This window comes from Aedes albopictus, chromosome 2 (assembly GCF_035046485.1).
Source record: "Aedes albopictus strain Foshan chromosome 2, AalbF5, whole genome shotgun sequence".
NCBI lineage: Eukaryota > Metazoa > Arthropoda > Insecta > Diptera > Culicidae > Aedes > Aedes albopictus.
Genome location: NC_085137.1, coordinates 315,124,391 through 315,146,211, shown reverse-complemented (window position 1 = coordinate 315,146,211; position 21,821 = coordinate 315,124,391). Strand labels below are relative to the sequence as shown.

The 21,821-nt window shown below is 38.0% G+C and overlaps 1 protein-coding gene across 13 annotated transcripts in view; it reads right to left on the bottom strand.

The window, feature by feature from the left end:
• LOC109420851 (uncharacterized) overlaps positions 1-21,821 on the bottom strand; it is a 436,654-nt gene that overhangs the window by 42,494 nt on the left and 372,339 nt on the right. For 11 of the 13 annotated variants that reach the window (XM_062852293.1, XM_062852291.1, XM_062852289.1 and 8 more), the window contains one exon: positions 14,774-15,958. The exons of the other annotated variants lie outside the window; for them this stretch is intronic. In XM_062852293.1, coding sequence (XP_062708277.1) covers positions 14,774-15,958 — 1,185 coding nt within the window. The remainder of the gene's footprint in view (positions 1-14,773; positions 15,959-21,821) is intronic. 13 annotated transcript variants of the gene reach the window in all.

The following is a 21,821-nucleotide window of genomic DNA, read 5'->3' as shown; positions in this document are numbered from 1 at the left end:
GCTTCTGGAGCCGACCTTCTGATACTAGAAGTAGGCGAACGTTAAACAACAGCTGATGCCGAAGGTGTTATCTGGCCAGAAATAAGAAGAAAAAGAGAATGATAAAATCTTCCCTGAGAAACCGGATGAGCAGTTTGAGGTATTCTTAATAAATTTATTGAAATAATCATAGACAAATTTCTGAAAAGATCCTCTAGTAAGCTGGACATCTCTAAGAAATTCAAGTAAAAATATTAAAATTCCTAAAACAATTAAACAAAAAAAAATATGAAACTAGAGAAAACATATATAAATAGTTTTGTAGCTTTATACATAAGTTGTGCTGCCAACAGTGTCTCCCATTTTTAGCAGTGCCGCCAGTTATTGTTTTTTTCTGATATACGGCCTGCAATTTATTATTGAAGATTTTTTTAATCTGTATTAACGAGAGTTTTAGCCCTGGGCTAGTTCATCTCGGGACCCACGCCTTACTTCCCTTCCGAAGGAAGAACTCACATTTTGCGAGTTTGTCGGGAGTGGGATTCGATCCCAGGTCCTCCGGCGTGATAGTCAAGTGTTCTATCCATCACACCAGGTCCGCTCCACTATTATTGAAGTTGTATTGCATTCTAAAAATACAACACAGCATATTAATAGATCTAAAGCCGAGAAAACTTGGCCCGACCTTGATGTTACTTGTTACAACATTGTGCACTAGATATACTTTATGTCGCACACGTGGGTATATTTAATCATATTTTCTCGGGCTAACGAGAATCGTGTGTGTGTATGTACCTACATACGTGTCCTTGCCAAGCCGGAATCTCGGAAGTCAAGCATTTCGCTTTCGTCTGGGTAAGACAACACGGGCAAAGTCCTCTATATGCGTCGTGATGAGATGAGCATGAAAGTATCGCTAGGAAAAGTTTTTCCCTCGTTACACTCGATCCGAGGGGTCGTGGAAAATTAGATTTCTGTATTTAACTTTTTACTTTGGAGGTTTGATGTTGGCTCGTGTTTAAGGTGAAACTGGAAACATTTCCTCACTTTTTGGTTTTTGATTTTTTATTAAATAACGAAGCAATATTTTCAAAATCGGTTTTTGTACACGTGTAGAGTATGGATCAAGGTATCTTCTGATTTTTTTAGTGGTGGAATTTTTTTTTTCGTTTTTGCAGAAACCATTTTTGAACAAAATTTTACAAAAAAATGGTTTCTGCAAAAATGGAAAATATTTGCCACCTCAGAAAAATTCAGAAGATACCTTGATCCATACTCTACATGTGTACGAAAACCGATTTTGAAAATATTGCTTCATTATTTAATTAAAAATCAAAAACCCAAAAAATGAGGAAGTGCTTCCAGTTTTGCCTTAAGAGCTTGAAGTTTAAGGGTAATTGTTGCAAAAAGCGCATCTCGAATGGGACCGAACGAATTGGAGAAATATGTGAAATTATTTGAATAATTTTTGGCGAATTCCTGGCAAGAACCTCGGCGAGTTTTGCGATGATCCCTGACAGACATCATGTTTTACTAGATTTTATTTCATGACTATTATGATTTCTGGAGAGATCAGGTCTTCTGGCGAACTCATTAGAAATCATGCTTTGTGGTTCTACTTGGAATCTATCCGAGACTCCCTGCAAAATTCAGTTATCTATAACTAATTAAGATTATAAAATCTACAGATTAAACAAAAACATACAGTGAGTAATCAACATTATTGTTAATTGTAGCTTCAAACAGTATCCAGAGCAATGATAGCAAACGCACAAAACTAGACATTAAAATTGACTATTCCACAAGTTCCTATATACCAGCCAAAAAACAAATATCACGCTTTTGCTGCTACAGAGACAAATCAAGAGCATACATAGAGATAACAGGCTTCAACTGGAAAAGGCTGACCGAACTAGCGAATAGAGTGGAACACAACATCAGATTCACATAATGTTTTACCACAACTAGTCAATCAATCACATTGGATGGATGAAGTTGAAAAAGAATGGCTTATTTCTTACGAAAAAAAACAATAAATGAGATGTGGTGCGAATAGAATTGGAGATTGTGCACATCAGGAACATCAAGAACGTACATGTAACCGAAGACTTTATATTTCAATACTTATATTTATACTTTCGATTTCAAGGAGTAACAAACTGTTTAATCTTTGATTTAGTAACAACACTAACAAAACTTCAGCTGAAGTGACCTGATTAGACAACTGTCAACGAATGTGAAATTTAGTGGCCAAATATTAGAGTTAAAATACTGTAGAGGACAAATGACTCTTCCAGTCAAGCTGCATACTTTTTGGCTATGGCCTCTATAGTTTATAAGTTTATAGACTATATAATTATTACCTCTATTGTATTAACACTGTCGTAGCAGTGTTTCATAAATCACCGTTAGATGTCACCATGAATAACAAGTCATGTGGGTATCGTTAGAGATAACGATCTTGATATACATGTTTCTTTGGTATAGGTACCCCCTGTGAACACAAATATGTATCACCTCATCATATGACGTACGCGGCGTCACATCACCCAAGATGTATAGTTTTTGCGGATTATCGTCGCCAGGGATTATATGGGTAGGATAGGTTGTGTGTTGTTTTGTTTTTGCCCTCTGTCGGCAACAGTTGCCCCCTGCCAATTCAGACAGACCCTCTGGTTTTTCGGGCTTCGAATCGACACCCATCCAGGAACCCACCTCCTGCTTAGGGAACGCCCATGGATTACGTCACACATTGTCCATTTTCAGTCTTAATCTCCTTTCCCCCTTATGTTACACTTTTGATATAACACCATTGATTTTTTGTATGTATTACTGTATCCCTAACTCCCCCTCAATGCGTGGCGTAATTTATGAACGACCCCTAATGGGGTGTTGAGTGCTGTCTGCTGCCGTAATTGTGCGACGACGACGACGATGACACGATGATGACAGACGAGACCGACGAATTGATACGCTTCCTGTCGCTGTCGTTGAGGATGTTTTTCGACATTCTCCCGCCATTTCATTTGGCCCTCGTAAAACCGAGAGGAGCTGAGGAACATGTGAGGTGATGAACAAGTGGGAGTTGACTTCCCCAAGTTGATGTTTTGATAGCTGGAAGCGTGTTGTTTCGTTTTGATATTGAGTTGTTTATGTAATTACGGATGTTACTCAATTTTGGGAAGAGCTTTTCGTTTGTTATTCATGAGTTTGGCAATTTGGAAGTATTTTTTTTATAGATAAAATATAAAACATTGAGATATTATCGTCCCTATAAGCATTATTCTTTTGATGTTTTATTGTGAATTTTGTCTATACCCCTTGCTTGAAAAGGTGAAAACTTATAGGGAAGAGCTTAGTTTGAAAAATGTTCTAGTTAAATACAGTAACTCGAATATTGAGCAAATTTTTTGTAACAACAGACTATTTCAATATAACAAGTGTGCAGTAGAAAGCCAACTATATCAATAAGTGCATTTCATTTGTTCCCACTAAAACCGTACAATGCACAACGCATTCAAAATCCTTATAATTTGAAGTCGAGATACACAATAATAAATTTTCTGATCTGGTAAATCTGGTAAAGTAAATCGAACTAAGAAAATCAATAGGAAACATCAAGCCAAAATTGAGAAGCCAAAGTAAAAGCTTACACTCACTCACACAGCAAAACGCGAAAACAAATTAAGGCGGGATTTCAAACAAATAAAAAAGTAGAACTCATTCACAATGCAAGTAAGGTTCAATCTAATAAAAAAAAATCATAACGTGAACGAAATTTGGACCGACGAAGGAGTTTCCTGCAATATCACAAAAAATAAGGGAACCCACAAAGCAGACAACAACAAGGAAAACAGACCAGTTAGAGTGTTCCTTCGAAGCACCACCTGCGAGATAGCTGTCAGGGGAGCCATTACAGTGGTATTGAAATGATTCTTTGGGATTGAATCAGTTGGAGATTGAAATGATCGAGAAGTGAGTGGATAAATGAAACTTTTGTTGCTGATAATAGGACGCAATCAGTGCAGTACTAGATTTATAGTAATGAGCTGAATGTATGGTGAGATATAAAATTCTCCGTTTTTGCAATGCACCTTGCGTTGCTGTATTCTCCATTGCTTTCAAATTCAACAACAAAATCACCTAAAGTTTTGCTCAAACAGCATCAAATTGGGAAAGGAATCATGCTACCCACTCTGTTTGCACCTTTTTATTGCAAAACGGAGAATTTTATATCTCACCATACAAAAATTCAGCTAATTACTACAAATCTAGTACTTCACTGATTGCGTCTGGAACTGAAACCTTGTTTGACTTTACCCATAATGCAAAAGAATAGCACTTATTCCTTTTATTTTATCCTGCAATTATTTTACTGTTCCCTGAAATTTTCTCGGTTTTTTTTCTCGGAATTTTGTCAGAGAGCCCTCCGGTAATTCTTTTACGGTTTATTTTGGGAATTATTTTAGGTGTTTCTTTTGTGAATCTTCATCAGATACCATTTTTTTCAGAGATCGGCCTCGGAATTCTTCCAGAGATTGCTTACGGAATGTTTGAAAGGTTCCTTCCGGTATTCTCCTGAAATTTGTCTCGGAGTTTTTACTAGGGTTACTTCCGGAGTTCATCAAGAGATTCCTCCTGGGCTTCTTTCAGGGATTTTTTCAGAGTTCTTTCATGAATGCATTATGCAATTATTCCAGGATTTTTTTCAGAAATATTTTGTTTTTTTTTTTGCTGGAATTCGGCTAGGGATTCCTTTTGGAAATTTTCCTGTGCTTTTCTGGAATTCTTATGGAGATTTCTCCTGCAATTTGTTCTAAAAATTTCACCGAAATATCTCCACAGCTTTCCCTGATTTTTTCGAGAAATTCTCCTGGAATTCATATTTCTCCAGGAAATTTCCAGAAATTCTTCCAGGTATTCTACCGGACATTAGCAATTACAGGCGCGTTTTCGGTCATCGGGTTGTTTATAAAATAACAGTTTTAATTATAGCCGACGTTTCGAGCGTTTAGTCACTCATCTTTAGGGCAAAATTAAAGGTTATTTTTAGGTCAAGTGGATTTGAACAAGGACAATTTGAACGGCTGACAATATTACAACAGCTTTCACCAAGGCACATCTAAATAGGTTTCTTGAAGAAGGCACATCTAAACGGACTTCTTGAAGAAAATTTCATGGAAGCTTTTAAAAATTCCTTCCGGAAAGCCTTTTTTTTCGTAAATTTTAAATATTATTCCTAGATTTCTCCAAGAGATTCCTTTCGGAAATGTTTCAGTGATTTTCCCGGCATTTTCTGGGAAACTGTTACAGAGATTTCTCCTAAATTCTACAAGAAAGTGGAGTTTTTCTCTTCTCGGAATTCTTACAGGGATTTTCCCGGAATCCTTATATGCAGTTTGCAATATTTTAGTTTTTTTTTCAGGATTTCAGGATCAGGACTCGGAAAGCCTCGTTATATAAATGTACGACTCGTGCTGAAAAAAATCATCTTTTTGCAACTCGTTACATAAATAACTATTAACGTTAAAACAGTGCATTCTGAAAATTTAAAATGAAATTTGATATTTTTGAATCGAAAGAAAAATCCTGAGATGAACTCTGTGAAGTATTCCCCAAGAACTTTTAAAGAGACTGCTCCAGAATTCTGAAAGGAGTTCGTCTAGAGTTATGAGAGAGATTTCTTCAGAATGCTGAACTTGATTACACCAGAATCTTGAACGACATTATGTAGAAAAGAAAGCAAGACTCTCCCGGTATCTTGGTAGGAATTCTCTCTGAATTCTTCTTAGATTTCCCAGATTTCTGAGAGAGATTAGTCCATATCTATAAGCTGGATTGTCTCAGAGTCTCCGAGTCTCACAGAATCATGTGATAGATTGTCTCAAAATCCTATGAGAAGCTTCCCATTGGGATTTTCCCAAAATGTTCCAGAATCCCAAGATAATTTCTCCCAGAATCCTGAGAGAAATTCCAAGAGCGATTCTTCCGCATTCTTGAGGTAAATTCATCTAGAATACTGTGAAAGATTCTAAAAAAAAAGATTTTCTGAATTCTAAATTCATCCCAAGAAACTTAAAAGATATGACCGAGAATCATGAAAAGGGGAGAATAGAACCCTAAGAAGGATTACTCCAGAATCGTGAGAAAGGTTCCCTCAAAATACTGGGCTGGATTGCCAAAAAACCTGAGGTATACTCTCACAGAATTCTTGGAGATAGGATTCCCCCAGAATCCTGAGAATAATTTCTCCAGAAACCTTTCAAGTATGCTCCCAGAACTTCCCTACAACCCTGGGTAGAATCCTTTAAAATGCTGAGAATAATTCTGCCAGAATCCCGGAAAGTATTCCCCAGAATTGTACGAGTGGTTCCTCCAGAATCCTGAGAGGGATCATATGAGGGGTTCTTCCAGATTTTTAAGAGAAATATCTCTAGAAATCTAAGCATTTTTCCGAAAATCTGATATGGATTCTTCCTGGAAGGGATTACGAAACTTCTATAATGGACTTCCCCAGCATATTGTGAAGGATTCTCTGGAGTTCTGAATAGTATTCCCACATAAAACATAAAAATTACCGCAGATTCCAGAAAGACATTCCCTCCGAATCTTTGAAAGGACTCTTCTAAACTCCTGAAAGGGATTGTCCCAGAACTCAGAGAGTGATTTCTCTAGAATAATTTAAATTATTACACCAGCATATCAAGAGAATCTTCCCATAATCTTGTCAGGGATTTTCCCTGATTACTAAGAGGGACTCTCTCAGAATCCTGAAAAGGGGATTTCTGCGAGTAACTGCTCCAGAATACAGAAAACAGAACTCTACTGGGATTCTCGTAGAATGCTGAGAAGGGAGGGATTCTCCAAAATCCAAATTTCTCTAATGAATTCTGCCCAGCATCTCGTGAGAAATTCTTCAATAATTAATAATTCTGAAAGAAAGTGCCCTAGAATATTGAAAAATATAGCTCCAGAATCCCGAGAATTCGGCACCAACATTTCAAAAGGGCGTAACTGCATTTTGAAACAAACCCCTCTTTCACATCTGTGGATCGTATTTCAATGCCGCCATGCAAAGCACCGCCAGTATAGGAAAGAAGTGCAATTTCTCTGTCTAGTAATGTTTGTGAATTTCGTGGGAAACTTAAAATATGACCCACAGATGTGAAAGAGTGGTTTGTTTCAAAATGCAGTTACGCCCTTTTGAAATGTTGGCGCCGAATTTCTCCAGAATCATGAGATAAATTCCCCAGAATCTTGACGGGGACTACAAGAATCTTGGGGAGAGTATCTTAAAAGAATTTAACGCAGAATCCTGAGAAGGATACCATTACAATCCTGTGTGGATTTCCCCCAGAAACCTAAGAAATATTCCCCCAGCATTCTGAGAGGTGGTGGTGTGACAGGCACAAAAGCAGTGCATGGAATTGATGTCCTAAAAATTTTGGTTTTTGTAGTGAAATATTGCATGCCAGCGAAATTGTGAAGTTGTAATTGATTGACAATAGTCCACACATTGCTGCAAATCTAAGTGTTATGTTTGTCATGTGTTAATTGTGATGAAATTTTGCAAGAAATATATTCGATTTTTGGCTTTGTTGTTGGTTCTATTTTGTGCCCTCGCCGGCCGGGTGCTCTTCAGCAGCAAGAGTTGAAATGGCGGTCTGCGTTGAGTGTGAGAATGTTTTAACGCAAGAGAGAAAGAGAGTGAGTTGTGCCGCACAATGCGGCCGAATTTGGCACGTTGAATGTTCTGGGTTAAGTAAAAATGGGATACATGCAATGAGTGAGAACAGTGCGCTTGTATATGTTTGTTTTGAGTGCCGTAGGAAAATGCGCAAGGAGGAATCTCCTGGACGAGACACTGTTACGAAGTCTGTATTGAATGAGGAATGTTTTCATCAAATGGAACACAAGTGTAAAGAAATGATTTGCGCAGAAATTGGTTTGATGACTGAGAAAATTATGACAACTCTGAATCGATCTGTAGCGGAAAAAGTAGAATCGGAAATTGAAAAACTGAAGTCGAGTTTACAAAACTCAAACTCCAGAAATGCAGTAGGTATGAGGGATTGGTCGAAAGTTGTACAAGGTGTTTCTCCAGCGGTTATGGAAGGTTCTGTGACACCTAGACTCGAATTGGTCAGGTCTGATAGCGTTTCTAGCAAAGAGAGCGGTACTCTCAGGAATGGAAAGCGTAGAAGAGGTATAACGGGGCATAACGTAGAGCAGAGAAGCGATACACGGTAAAAAATCTGCACTGTGATATAAACTGATTGGCACTTGAATTCGCACTACTGTTCAATCAGTTTGTTATCAATTACATATCATTTGACAAAGAACATCCAATGCCTCTTCAATTTTAATGTAACTTCACATCAATTCGTTGTTGACAATGTTTTGATTTCAAAACAAAAATTAAAAAAAAAAATGTGTACAGCCGCACCCAGATTCGATACCAGGACCTTTGGAGTCACGATCAACTATTTTACCACTACACTGCTTCACATCTGTTATAGAGGTGCGAATCGAAGCGAAGCACTTTCTACCGCCTGTCATCTATATTTACTTTCATGCCCAAAACAGTCATTACCAAATCAACAACTTTTCACTTTGGATCGTATTGCTTTTTACAGTAGTGCAAATCGAAGGGATTTTCTGTTGATTTCTCTGGTGGGTTTGTTTTGGTCCTCAAATCAACACTGACAGCATTGCGATCTCAAAGGAAAAGCACTTCTGATCATATTGATTACGACATTGAATAGTTAAAGGATTTTTCCCTTACATCTAGCGTGCAGAATTTTTACCGTGTAGTATAAACCGTACTAGGAGTAGAAACCAGATAAATGAGAATGGAATGTCGGAAATGATCAGCGCGGTAGGGTTGAATGGAACTGTTTGTTTCAAACCTATTAAATCCCAGGATGTTGAAGTTACCAGGAAGGATATTAAGACGAATTTCGATCCTGTTAAAATGAAAGTTAAATCGGTTAGATTTGTCAACGAAACAGCGGAAGCATTTGTCAGATGCCAGTCTGTTGATAGTGCAGATGCCTTATTGAAAAGTGCTCTTAAATCAATAGGAAAAAAATACGAAATTTACATCAAAAGACCAAATAGACCTAAATTGCGTATAGTAGGATTTGAGGCAGAGGATGCAGAACACGAGGAGACGTTTATAAGAAACCTGAAAATCCAAAATGGTTTGCCTGAAAATGCGGATATAACAATAAAAAAGTTGACTAAAAACGATAGATGGAAGTTCAAGCCGATGGTTGCGATTATTGAAGCGGATGCAGGTAGTTTTGAACATCTCATTAAAAGAGGGAAAGTCATCATTGGATGGGAGAGATGCAAGATATTCGAAGAAGTAGGCGTTCTACGATGTTTCAAATGCCAAGCTTTTGGCCATAAGTTTGATCAATGTCAAGGAGTTCTTTGTTGTCCACGTTGCGCCGAGTGTCATGAATTCAAAGATTGTGAATCTGATTATGAAAAATGCGGAAATTGCGATCGGTTCAACATAACCAACAAATGTGATGAGGATAGTCAACTTGATGTTTGTCACTGTGCCTGGAGTTATGAGTGTGAAGTTTATAAATTGAAGCAGAGTAATGCTAAACGGAATATTGACTATAGTAAATAGCAACGACCATGCTCGATATTATACTTTAATGCTGCCGGTTTGTCAACTAACTTTGATGAGATAAGTCTTGTTGTAGATGAAAAACATCCTGGTGCAGTTGTTTTGGTTGAAACTCATCTTACGGAAACGGTTGATACGAATTTATTCCAGCTGAATGGTTATCGAATGGTTAATTGTTTTTCGTTCTCGAGACATACTGGAGGAGTTACCATTTATGTGAGGAGCACAGCGACAGTGAACGTGATTCTGAATGAATATAAATTGGGAAATTGGTTTTTGGTGTTGAAAATAAAAGACCGACATAGTGATTTTCGTTTAGGTGGTATATACCATTCGCCTAGCTCTAGTAATTGTGACTTTTTGAAAGTGTTAGAGGAAGACTGGTTAATCAAATCTGTAGAAGATGAAGAGGAAATGATTTTATGTGGAGACTTTAATATCAATTACAAGGATAAAGCTATTTCGGGAGAATTGAAGCGTATTACAGAAGCGGCAGGGTTGAAACAAATTGTTTCAGAGGACACCCGGATTACAGAGCTAAGTAAAACTTTGATCGACCTAGTGTTTGTGAATGATATTAACGCAAAAGCCAGAGTTTTATCTGAATTGAAGGTAGCAGATCACGAAACCATATATATTGAATCCGGATTGGGTGTAGTTCTAAAAGATGTGGATAAATCCTCGGTGAAGTGCTGGAGAAGATATAGTCAAAGGAATCTTTGTCAAATTTTGAACAATGAAGTGTACAGAGTTCTCTCTCAGGACGATTTTGACTCTCGTGTGAAAGCGTTCGATGATCTTTTGGAATGCAGTGTGGCAAATCTGGTTGATCAAAAAATGGTTAATATAAATCACAGAAAAAGTTGGTATTCGAATGAACTGCGCGATTTGAAAAGACACAGAGACCAGTTGTATAGACTCTACAAACGTACTAGCAATACTGAACATTGGGAGAGCTATGTTTTTGCTCGTAATGTTTACTCGAGATCTCTTCGTGACGCTAAGAATAAGTCGTTTCAGTGTGAATTGGAGAAAAATAAAAATGATGGGAAAAAGCTTTGGAAAACTATCAAGTGTTTGACAAATCCGCGCAATGCCGACAATACAACAGTTGTGTTTGATGGCATTGATGAAGTGAATGAAAAGGTCATCGCTGAGAAATTTAACAATTATTTTGTGGACAGCATTACTGAAATACATAATGGAATTGCTGCTGTGAATGGTGAACGTTTCATACCAGAGCAACTTCATAACGAGTGTTTAGCAAGTTTTTCTGCTGTGACAGTGGATGATCTAGCCGAGATAGTTAAAGATCTGAAAAGTTCGAGTGGTATTCGAGATGTGTCCACACGAGTCTTTCGTGATGGGCTGAAGGTGACTATGCCAATTCTTCTAGAAATCATCAATGAAAGCTTAGTAACAGGAATTGTACCTAGTTCGTGGAAGGAATCGACGGTAGTGCCTATTCCCAAAGTGAATGGTACGAAAGAAGGAAATCTGCATAGACCAATCAATATGCTTAAGCTACAAGAAAAGGTACTTGAGGTAATTGTTAAGAAGCAGCTGATGGAGTTTATTGACAACCACGATATTCTAATTGCTGAGCAATCTGGGTTTAGAAAGAGTCATTCAACTGAGACAGCAATAAATCAAATCTTGAGGGAATGGAAGTTGAACATAGAGGATGGTTGTTATACCGTAGCAGTCTTTCTGGACTTGAAAAGAGCTTTTGAAACGATTGATCGAGTTCAGCTTGTGGAGGTGTTATTTCGTTTGGGAATTCGTGGAACAGCTTTGGAATGGTTTCGTAACTATCTGTTAAACCGGACACAAGTCACCAGATACGGCAAGGAATTTTCGTCGCAAAGGGATTGCAATCTAGGAGTTCCGCAAGGCAGTGTGCTAGGCCCGTTGCTGTTTATATTGTATATAAACGACATGAAAAGATGTTTATTACAAGGAATTTTGAAGTTATTCGCCGATGACTCTGCAGTATACTGGAGTGGACGTAATTTGGAGGATGTTATTTCTCAGGCTCAAGCAGATTTGGCCCGATTATCGGAATATTTGAAAAGCAAGAAACTTTGTTTGAACGTTTTGAAAACTAAATTCATGATAATTGGAAACAAACGAGTTGATTTGAATGTTACACTTGAAATGAATGGAGAACAGATAGAACGAGTAAACTGTACCAAATATCTTGGAGTGCAGGTCGATGAAAAGCTGAATTTTATTGAACATGTTGACTATGTAATCAAAAAGGTGGCCAGAAAATATGGAGTATTGTGTAGAATTAATAAAAGTCTTACGTTTTCGTCCAAGTTAGCCTACGTCAAATCAGTTATTATGCCTCATCTAGACTATTGCTCTACCGTTTTGATATTTGCATCAGACACACAGTTACGAAGGCTACAAAGGCTACAGAATAAAATAATGCGAGTTGTGCTAAGATGCAGCAGATACACACCTAGTTCGCTGATGCTAGATATGCTGCAGTGGCTTTCAGTAAAACAAAGGATTATTTACAACTGTTTAGTGTTTCTCCACAAAATGAAAACGGGAAAACTGCCTGCATATTTGGAACAAGGAGTTCAGTATAATAACGATGTTCATCGACACAATACCAGAGGAGCTGCAGACTTCAGACTTCCACGATATTTGAAAACCACCACTCAGAGATCATTGTATTATAGAGGATTTAAATTTTTTAACTCATTGCCGCAAGAGGCCAAGGATACGACGAATCTTGCAGAATTTAAACGTTTGACTATTGATTTTGTTAGAGCACATTTTAATTAGAATATGACGAAGTTAGAACGCTGATGGACATACGCGGGATCGAGACGCAACGAAAGACTTAGACCAACATGACAGAGAAATTACGATTGACATTAAAATTATTATCTACTAGATAAACGTCCGTCCCACTTCTAAGATGCGTATGGGGTGGAAGGTAGGACCTACATAGGCCTAATGGGACCATCAGAAAAAAAAGAGGAATTTCGCCACAATTCTGAGAATGCTGAGTATGATTCTCCAAGAAGTCGGAGAGGATTTCCTGAGAATGCTGAGAAAGATTTCCTCAGAGTTCTGAGTGGGACCCTAAGTGAGGGTCTTCCAGAATCCTTAGATGAATAAACCCAGATCATCCAGAAATTTCTTATAATCCTGAAAGGGATTTCACCCTTGGTAGGGAACCCTGGTAGGAAAAACCCCAAAATCCAGAAATGAATTCCCTTAGAATCCAGAGATTCCCTAGAACTCTGATAGGTATTCCCATTTGATACTGCTGAGAAAAAAATCCTCCATATTTTTTAAAGAGACTCTTCCTTAACTGTGAGGATTCCTCTAAAATTCTGTGAGAAAATGCTGAAAACTATCACAACAGCATCCTGAGAGACCTTATTCTAGAAAAGAGAATTCCAATAGGAATTCTCCCTGAATTCTATTAAAAATTTCCCTAGAATCCTGCGAGAGATTACTCTAGTTTTCTAAGATAGATTCTCTCAGAATGTTCTATAGGAATTCTTCCAGAATCCTGAGGGGTCTCCTCAGATTCACGAGAAGGATTCTCCCTGAATCCTGTGACGGATTGCCTCAGAATCCTGAGAGAAGTTTTTCCTCGGTATTCTCCCTGCCGCCTGGTGAACTTCAGCGCGTCTGCTCGAAAATTTTGCCCACTGGTTCTGAACATCATATCTACACTAGCGATTGTAGCCTTCTCTGCTACATAGAAAATTTTACATAATAAACCTTGTATACTGAACATATGCCACTGTTCTTCTGAAAAATAGTTTAGGTTGTCTGAAAACTGTCCTGGAACTCATTTTTTTTGCTAGCTACAGCTATTGTATGATGAAAATATCACTATCATGACCTAGTTCTGAACTCAAGCACAGCTTTTAGAAGCTGCAGAAATTGCTGTAAGTATCAAATAAAAATTAATGATTTTGCGTAATTCAAGATATATTGCTATGGCTTTGAGTCTCCAGTTAGTCTAGTGGTTAAGGCTATGGATCGCCAGTCTGGAGACGGCGTGTTCGATTCCCGTTCCGATCGGAAAAATTTTCTCGACTCCCTGGGCATAGTGTATCATTGTACTTGCCACACAATGTACAAATTCATGCAACGGCAGGCAAATAATGCCCTTCAATTAATAACTGTGGAAGTGCTCTAAGAACACTAAGTTGAAGAGAGGCAGGCCAAGTCCCAGTGGGGACGTAGAGCCATAAAGAATAGAATAGAGAATGCTATGGCTTTACACAATCCTTATGGAATCAATGGATCAAAAGTACTGAATGTTTCGAAGGTATATCATATTCCCTGTTGATATTTTATGAGTTCTAATAAGCTTAACTGATTGTAAGAAAGAATCAATTGCAACTATCAATTCTCTTTCCTTCCCCACATTGACCTGCAAACTTTTATTTAATATTTTATCCTTACTGCCAAGCAACCTGAGCCACCCTGCGTAAATGGACGTCAAAGTTTATAATTACAAAGGGAACTATGATATTCAGCATTTGTTCAATTACGATATTTTTAGTGAGTCTAATTTCTAAATTGTGATTTTTTAACTTTTACTCTGTGATTGTTTTGTTGAAGTATATTTTTCTCTTACAAATGATTTGTTTTGTTTTAAACACATTGTATATAACGGCAGTTTATTCCATTTGTTTGAATATAATAGAAAGCACACTTATAAATAGAAGTTTAAAATTGAAATAAAAAAAAATGTCAAAAGATATCAGCAAATCTCATCTCAATAAGCAATAAGCATAAAACCCAAACGAAACTTATTGAAAAGTGTTCCATCATAAGAATATAACTTAAAGAAAATGAACTAAATCATCATCTTGCACGCACACACAGCATAAAATACGTGGAAATAGCAAAAGAGTGGTGGGTAGGCATATAGAAAAAAAGGTGGAGAAAAACTGCAAACTGCGAATTGCAATTATCAACGCGGCGGGCGGCGGGTGGCGACGGAAGCGGAAAAAGGAAACTCAAAAATATGTAGGTAGAAGAAAGCAGGTGCGCGGTGCTGAGTCACACGGATCGGTCACACCAACGCACACTCTCAACACGCAAACACTCAAGACTTTGGTACGGGAGGCTTTGATCCCTTGGGAGAAGGTCTTCGCTTACCTTCGCTGCTCCCAGGTCCTCGGGCTCAGCAGCAGCGGCGGTGGCGGTGGCAGTACCGGAAGCAGGTTCATCCGTTTCAACCTGGGCCGGTGCGACGTAGTTTAGTTTGTGGCTGTTGTTGTTGTTAGTGGAGCGAGTGTTATTGGCGGCAGTGGAGATAGCTTCGGCGTCGGAGTCGTCGAACTCGTTTAGGCGATTGATTGCGGGGGAGGTAGTTGCGGCGGTTGGCGGTGTCGTGGCGAGAGGAGTAGGGGGTGGAGTTCGAGGGGTGGGGGTGGTTGTTGTCGTGGATGGTGCTGAGGTACTAGCTTCTGTCATTTGGATGGTCGTCGGAGTGGCCTTAGTCGTCATCGGTTGGGTCATGGGTGGTAATACTGTAGTCGTGATTGAAACGGTCGTTCTTGATAAGGATTCTTCGGACTTATCTTGATTGGATAAACTAATCTCGTTAGGCGGGTCATTGATGGTGGTCATTGCCGGTGTCGTGACCAAGGTTGTGGATGTCGGTTTTGAGTTTTTCGTTGAAGTCATTGCGACTGATGTTGTCCTGATGGCTTCGGTGGTAGCTGTAGTTATGGGAAGAACAACTTTGGAGCTAGTAAACGAGCTTCTACTTTTGGCATGGGGAATGAGTGATTCTTTCGTGGACGATGGAGTTTTCATTTTCGTTGTTGAAATTCTGTGAGTTGTATGAGGAACGTGGGTTGTTGTACTTTTCTTCAAGTGTCCTTCTGGAGTTACCGCATCTTCAACCACGTAGTCGTCCTTAAAAACGTCACGACCCTTGAACTTCTGGACGTCCGGCAGCATCCTTTCTGTTTCTATGAACTGTTGAATATCGATTGCCTTATGTTTTGAGGACTTCTTTGCCAACAAATTTTCCTCTTCGATTTTCAACTGCTCGTTGTTTTCTATCGTTTTTGTGATTGTCGATTCTAGTTGGGAAACGCTCTCCCGGATGTCGGCCTGAGTAAAATCTTGTTGGTCGTTGGATTCAGTCTGAGAGTCTACTTTTTTGTTCGAGTGGTGCTTTCGGTCCAGCACACCAGCAGGCACAATATGATTATCTTCGTTCGGTTCTTCGTGATGTCTATGCCCTCCGCCACCCGTAGTCCTGGATTTGTCAACGGTGTCGATATGCTTGTTAGTGTGTTTTTCGCTGCTAGTAACGCTCGCATGTGAGGACTAAATTACATTTCGGAAATCCGTTCGTGATTAGTGGAAGCACCAATCATAGGGACAGTGGGCGCATGGTTGTCACGGTCAGTAAACAACCCGATGGTAATGGTGCGAAGTGCCGGTGGGCGCAGGAAAGAGAAAAGCAATGACGTTATTTACACACAAAGAGGGAAACAGCTGAAGGCACACTGCGAAGGGGTGAAAGGGATTCAAATTTCTCATACACACAAAACAACTTTGGATGTTTAGTCCCTAACATCAACCGGAGATAGATGACTCAAAATAATGATGAAAATGTTGTGGAAAACAATTAACCTTAGAATAAAACTTTTCTACACAGGGAAAATCATCATAAAAATGCTAAACGATAATTCTTCCCCTAGTGCAGGCTGTAAACACATTTAGCAGGACATTCCGCGTCTAATTCCGTTCGTTTCCCGAAACAAATGCTAGACAGACCCCTACACAGTACACCTAATGGATCCCTCCATTATGTGCGCCCGGCACACCGTAATGACATATTTCCGTTTCGGTCATTGGATTCCGATTCGGAACTGGTCATGATATGATATTTTTTCGCTGCCAACCATGCTCGGTCGGACCAGGAGGACCACGCGCTAACGGGATAAACCGACCGTGCCGATGATGTCGAGCCGTATAGCTCTATAGTCGGGAAATGGCATGCGAAATTGGTAACAGAATATCGATGAACGGGAACCATTGGTGATGTTTCCGGACATTTTTTTTTTCAAGCAGAGTGGAAGTGAGATTTTCTCGGACTGAAATTGGAATAAATACTGAAATAGAAATTGATATGCCTTGACAGTTCCGGTTGTGGATTCGTTGGTTCGTTAGTTTGTTCATTTGTATGCAAATTTGAGTTGATGATAAATTCTTCGACGTTCTAGGCCCGATACAGTTCTAATCAATTAATGAAACAAAATACGTATGTGAAAATTGAAATAAAATAAACACTAGATTCCAGTAATACAACCACTTAAGTTGAGGCCTTGAGGTTTCGATGATTTCATGTTCAATTTGTAAGGGGCTGATGATGATCATGAGTACGATCATGGGTTCAATTCGTGTCGACCTCCGAGAAAAAAAAAACTCTCAAAGAAATAGGGACTTAAGACATTTTGTACAACAGCGATAACATCATCGCTCTATCGCCGAATAAGTAGAAAAAAAAAATACCATAGCTATCAGTTTTGTGCTAGGTTAGTAAGAAAGACGATTCTTAAAATCTGTGTCTGCTACTCTGAAGATAATTTTGAAACATTTCACCAAGAATTTTACCACATATTACTATAACAGTTTTTCTAGATGCTTTCACATTTTTTCAATTCTTTCAGCAATGACCACTAAGTACTTCCAGACATTACTCGAAAATTTCTCATATTTATCTTCTAAGATATCCTTTACAGTACCTATAAAATTCATTCCAGTTTTTATTTACGAATTCTATTTTTGATTAGTTTCATCAACAAAGTACTTGAAAAAACTCGAAAATCGAAAGACACAGAATGTTCATCAATTGACAAATTGAGAGATGAATTTAAGAAAAACAATGTGTTCTGGTGGGATTCAAACCCGCAACTCCAGATTTGCTAGACCGACGCTACAACGAACTAATTCGGATCTTAACACACTCGTGGTTGTGCTTTAAAACTACAAGCAAGATTGAATTGTTTTTTTTAATAGTTTCGTGTACTGAACTGAGTACAAAAAGCGAAATTTTTTCAACGTGTTGCACAAAATACAATAGAGCGATCGCTCGAGGGTTAAAAGTAGCTTAGAAATTTGCAATAAATACTTCAATGGGCGATATGGACCGTGAGCGGTCTTAGCCGTCCGAAGAGACAACACAAAGAAAAAAAAAAAATACTTCAATGATTTATTTAATGAGCTTGTCCTCGCCTCATTCAGGGATTTCCGTCAGAGATACCATCAAGGATTCTCCAGGAGTCGATAGATTCTTTAAAATGATAGATTCTGTAAGATTCTTTAAATCGTGGTGTTACACACTACGAAAAACCGAACTTTACAACTTTACTTAGACGTAAACATTTTTACTCAGACGAAAACATTAGGAGGAACAACACAAACTTACCAGCATTACGCTAAAAATTACAACTTTTTTGTATAATAAAATTATAAAAATAAAGTCTTGAAGGACGGAAAATGTTTGCTACTCGTTTTAATTGAGTCTTGCTCGAAGACGAACCAGCCTCGGGCTGAAAGTCTCTATAATAAAGACAAAAAAAAGTCTTGCTGCAAGACGTAAAATTCCGTGTTTTAACATGTAAATTTACGTCTCCAAAGACGTTCGTATATGTCAGGTTCAGGAAACTTTTAATTGCATTATTGTATCTAGGTATGTAGAAAATATTTAATTTAAAGTTCTTAAACTTTTCTAAGATTTTCAATGTTTATTTTTATTTATTTAACTTCTCCACGTTCTCTTGCTAAAATCCACAGGGCTCAATTAAGAATCGTTTATTTTCCAAAACTGAAAAAGCCCTTATCTCCAGATATAAAACAAGATTTAGTATTGATGGATAACTGACTGAGTCTTCCTCAGAAGACTACAAGTGAAAGTCGAAATAATGCCACAGGATAATCATTACAATGCGGGATTGTAAGACACAAAACTGATTACACTCATTCAAAGACTTAGAGTGTTTGAAAAGTCGGGGAAAAGTCTTATATTCTGCCGAAAAACTTGAAAATTTAACCAAAAAATTCTGATGAGTTTTTATCGCCAAATTCTAAAAGGTACCAAATATTTTTAACCTTCAGCGGAAATTTCGAAATCTCTATAAAGTCCTGAGATCCCACATGTTCTATTCCTCCAAAAACTCAGAGGTTTTAGTTACTCTAGAATGCTGTCAAAACCTCTAAAAGTTCCACCTAAACTTCCGATATTTTTTTCGTAAACACTTTCAAAACTTCAAGAAATAGATTTTCAGAAGCCCACCAAAAATGTTTCATATTCTGCCGTAACGAAAACCCTCGGAATCCTATCGGAATTAAAACATAAAATCGACCAAAAATACCAAATTTTGTGAACATCCTGAGACTTGTCTGAAATTCCACCGAAATAATTAAAAAAAAAATGAATGTCTGACAAAGGGGGGATTTTTAACAAATTCCTTTGAGTAGATAAAATTAGGTTGTTTGGGTGCAAACCAGCTGAAAATTGTAAATTTATTATATGTTTTCAAAAAAATCATAATTTATTTATTTTATTTATTTATTAATCTTTTAAGTATCAACAGAATACAAACAACTCCAAATGATACAATCAACTTAAAACTAAAAACTAAACCAGCTATCTTAAAATTAACATAACGACACTTAAAGTATACATCTCGTTATATATTTGAAAGTACATTAGAAAATTTCCTGCGCAACACATTTCGAGAAAGGTGGAAGTCGAGTTCATTGGAGCTTTGATTAAAAACCCTACACATACTCAAGAAAGGTTCATTATGGCTATAGTTTGCTCGTGCGTTTAATTATTGAATTAAACTTACACATATTAAACCGTATCGAACATATTGATAATTTTTCCCTTCCTTTGCCTCGTTATTTGTGATCATTGTATAACTGGGTTATAATTTTACGTTAGATTTAAACTAGAATAAAGGAAAAAAATCCGTGAAAACTTCTTCTCATTTTACATCCGCACATTTTACATGAATGGACCACCCACACGGGGCGCGTTCGTAGCTGATCAACAGGAGTAAAACCATTCAATTTTGTACTGCATGAAGCATCTAAATTCGAATTTCTCGAAATCAAAAGCTTTTTCCTAAAAAATAAAAATTTTTAGTACCAAAGCGATCATTTTCTGCTCATACAAAATGTTTGCAATGCACTTTTAGCAATTTTTCACTAGCGCCACATTGTATGCTGACTGAAAATCCACTGGAAAATTCTTAAACTATGAAAAAAAATCCATCAAAAATCTTGAAACTCTAAAATATTACCAATTACTTTGACCAAACTCCAGAAGTTTCATGAAAATTTTTGAGAAATAAGCTTAATATTCAATAATTGGCCAAAAAAATCTAAGTTTTCTGAAAATTTGCCGAAATATTCGAAATTCCATTGAAAAAATTTAAAATTCCACCAATACTTTCAAAAAACTTACCTTTATAATCTTGGTACATATCATAGGAAAAAAATCTGGAATTTCATCGAAAGCTAAACTGCGAAAACCAAAAAAATAGTCAGAACTTAAAAATTTTGTCCAATATTTTGAAATTCTACCAAAAAATTCACCAAAATTCAAATGATTGATGAAAAGCCAAGATTCTATTTGAATCAGGCGCCAAATTGGGGACTGGTGCAACAAACAGGGTAAAACATGTCATGTTTTTTTTTTACATAGGAGGATTTAAAAATCCAAGCCAAGCCAAACATGATTCCTGTCAGTTTGCGCCTATGGTCAGGATATTCTAAAAAATGCCAAATATTCAGAAAACTTCGTTAGAAAATTCTAAATTCCGTTGGATTTTAGCAATTTAGCAAGAAATTCTACTATTCCTCCAAAAACTTCAGTAAATACTCCAAAACATTGGTTAAAATTTGCCAAATCTGTGACAACCTGAGATTCCGCAGGAGATTTACCAAAAATTTCAGTGTTGTGTCGGAAAGTTCTAAAAGTCTGCGAAAAATTTCGTTGAATACTCTGAGAATTCACCGAAGTTTCCTGAAACTTCGCCAGAAAATTCATAAAATCCATCGGAAAATACTCAAAATACAAAAAAAAATCTAGGATGCTAACGTCTTTCAACATTCTGATGAATTTTTAGTATTTTTCCATGGTTTCTAAAAAAAACCTTCGTTCGAAAAGATGTTAAATTTTCTTTTTACACCAAGGTGTTTGTATAATGGTTTGTAGTCATTTTCGATGTTTTCTGAATCCTTTTCGACGTTCTTTGAATATGTTCCCAAGCAAATTTGCTCACTCTGATTGTATAATAAAAGCATCCTAAAATACCTCAACGATAATCATAATGAACAAATTGATAGATGGATAATCAGATATGTGGAACATTGATTTAAGCTGTCGAAATCAGCCTCTCCACGACACACGAAGCAATCTTAGAGACAAAAAAAACGAGTCACACTTATTCATGGTCATATTTATTGCTACTCATATCGTCCGCAGGTCAAACTCAACCTGTACGCCAGTCCTATAGGTAGTCCGCGATTCCTGCAGCGCAGCCAACAGGATAGGTTCTATAATTTGTGTCGCCGCTGCACATCTGTCCATGGAATTTAACTCTAGTTCACTCACAGCCTGGTGCACCTTTTCCAAATAGTTTTCCCTATGCTCGTTGAAACCGAGCTGCACATACACATGATCCCACTGCAAACCAGCGTCGTCGTCGTACAGATCTATGGAAATGGCAACACATCGCACGAAGCACGGATTCTGGCAGCTCATTAGTTCACTACGGTTCCCATAGCGATACTCCGCCACAACCGATCTCGGGATGTCCAGCTTATCCACACAGTCGAACATGGTTTGGGCCAGTTGGATGTCTGTTGCCGGTACGAACTGTTCCCGACTAAAGAAGTAGCTTCCGAATTGCTGTTTGTAGCAGTTCAACGACCAGTACGCTTTGGTGCAGCTGTCAATCGCTGCGCAGCTATTGGCAACGTATTCTAGACAGCTTTGTACTCTGGCGTACGCATCTGCCGGATGATCCTCCGGTGTGAAGTACTGCTGCAGGGCAGAGTGACGAACTCCCGTCTGGTCGTGCCACGCCCGAATTCCCATGAGGATACATCGGACGAAAAAGTGAGTGTACGGTTCGTCGGGGAAGATCAGCAGTCGGTATTGCTCGTACCG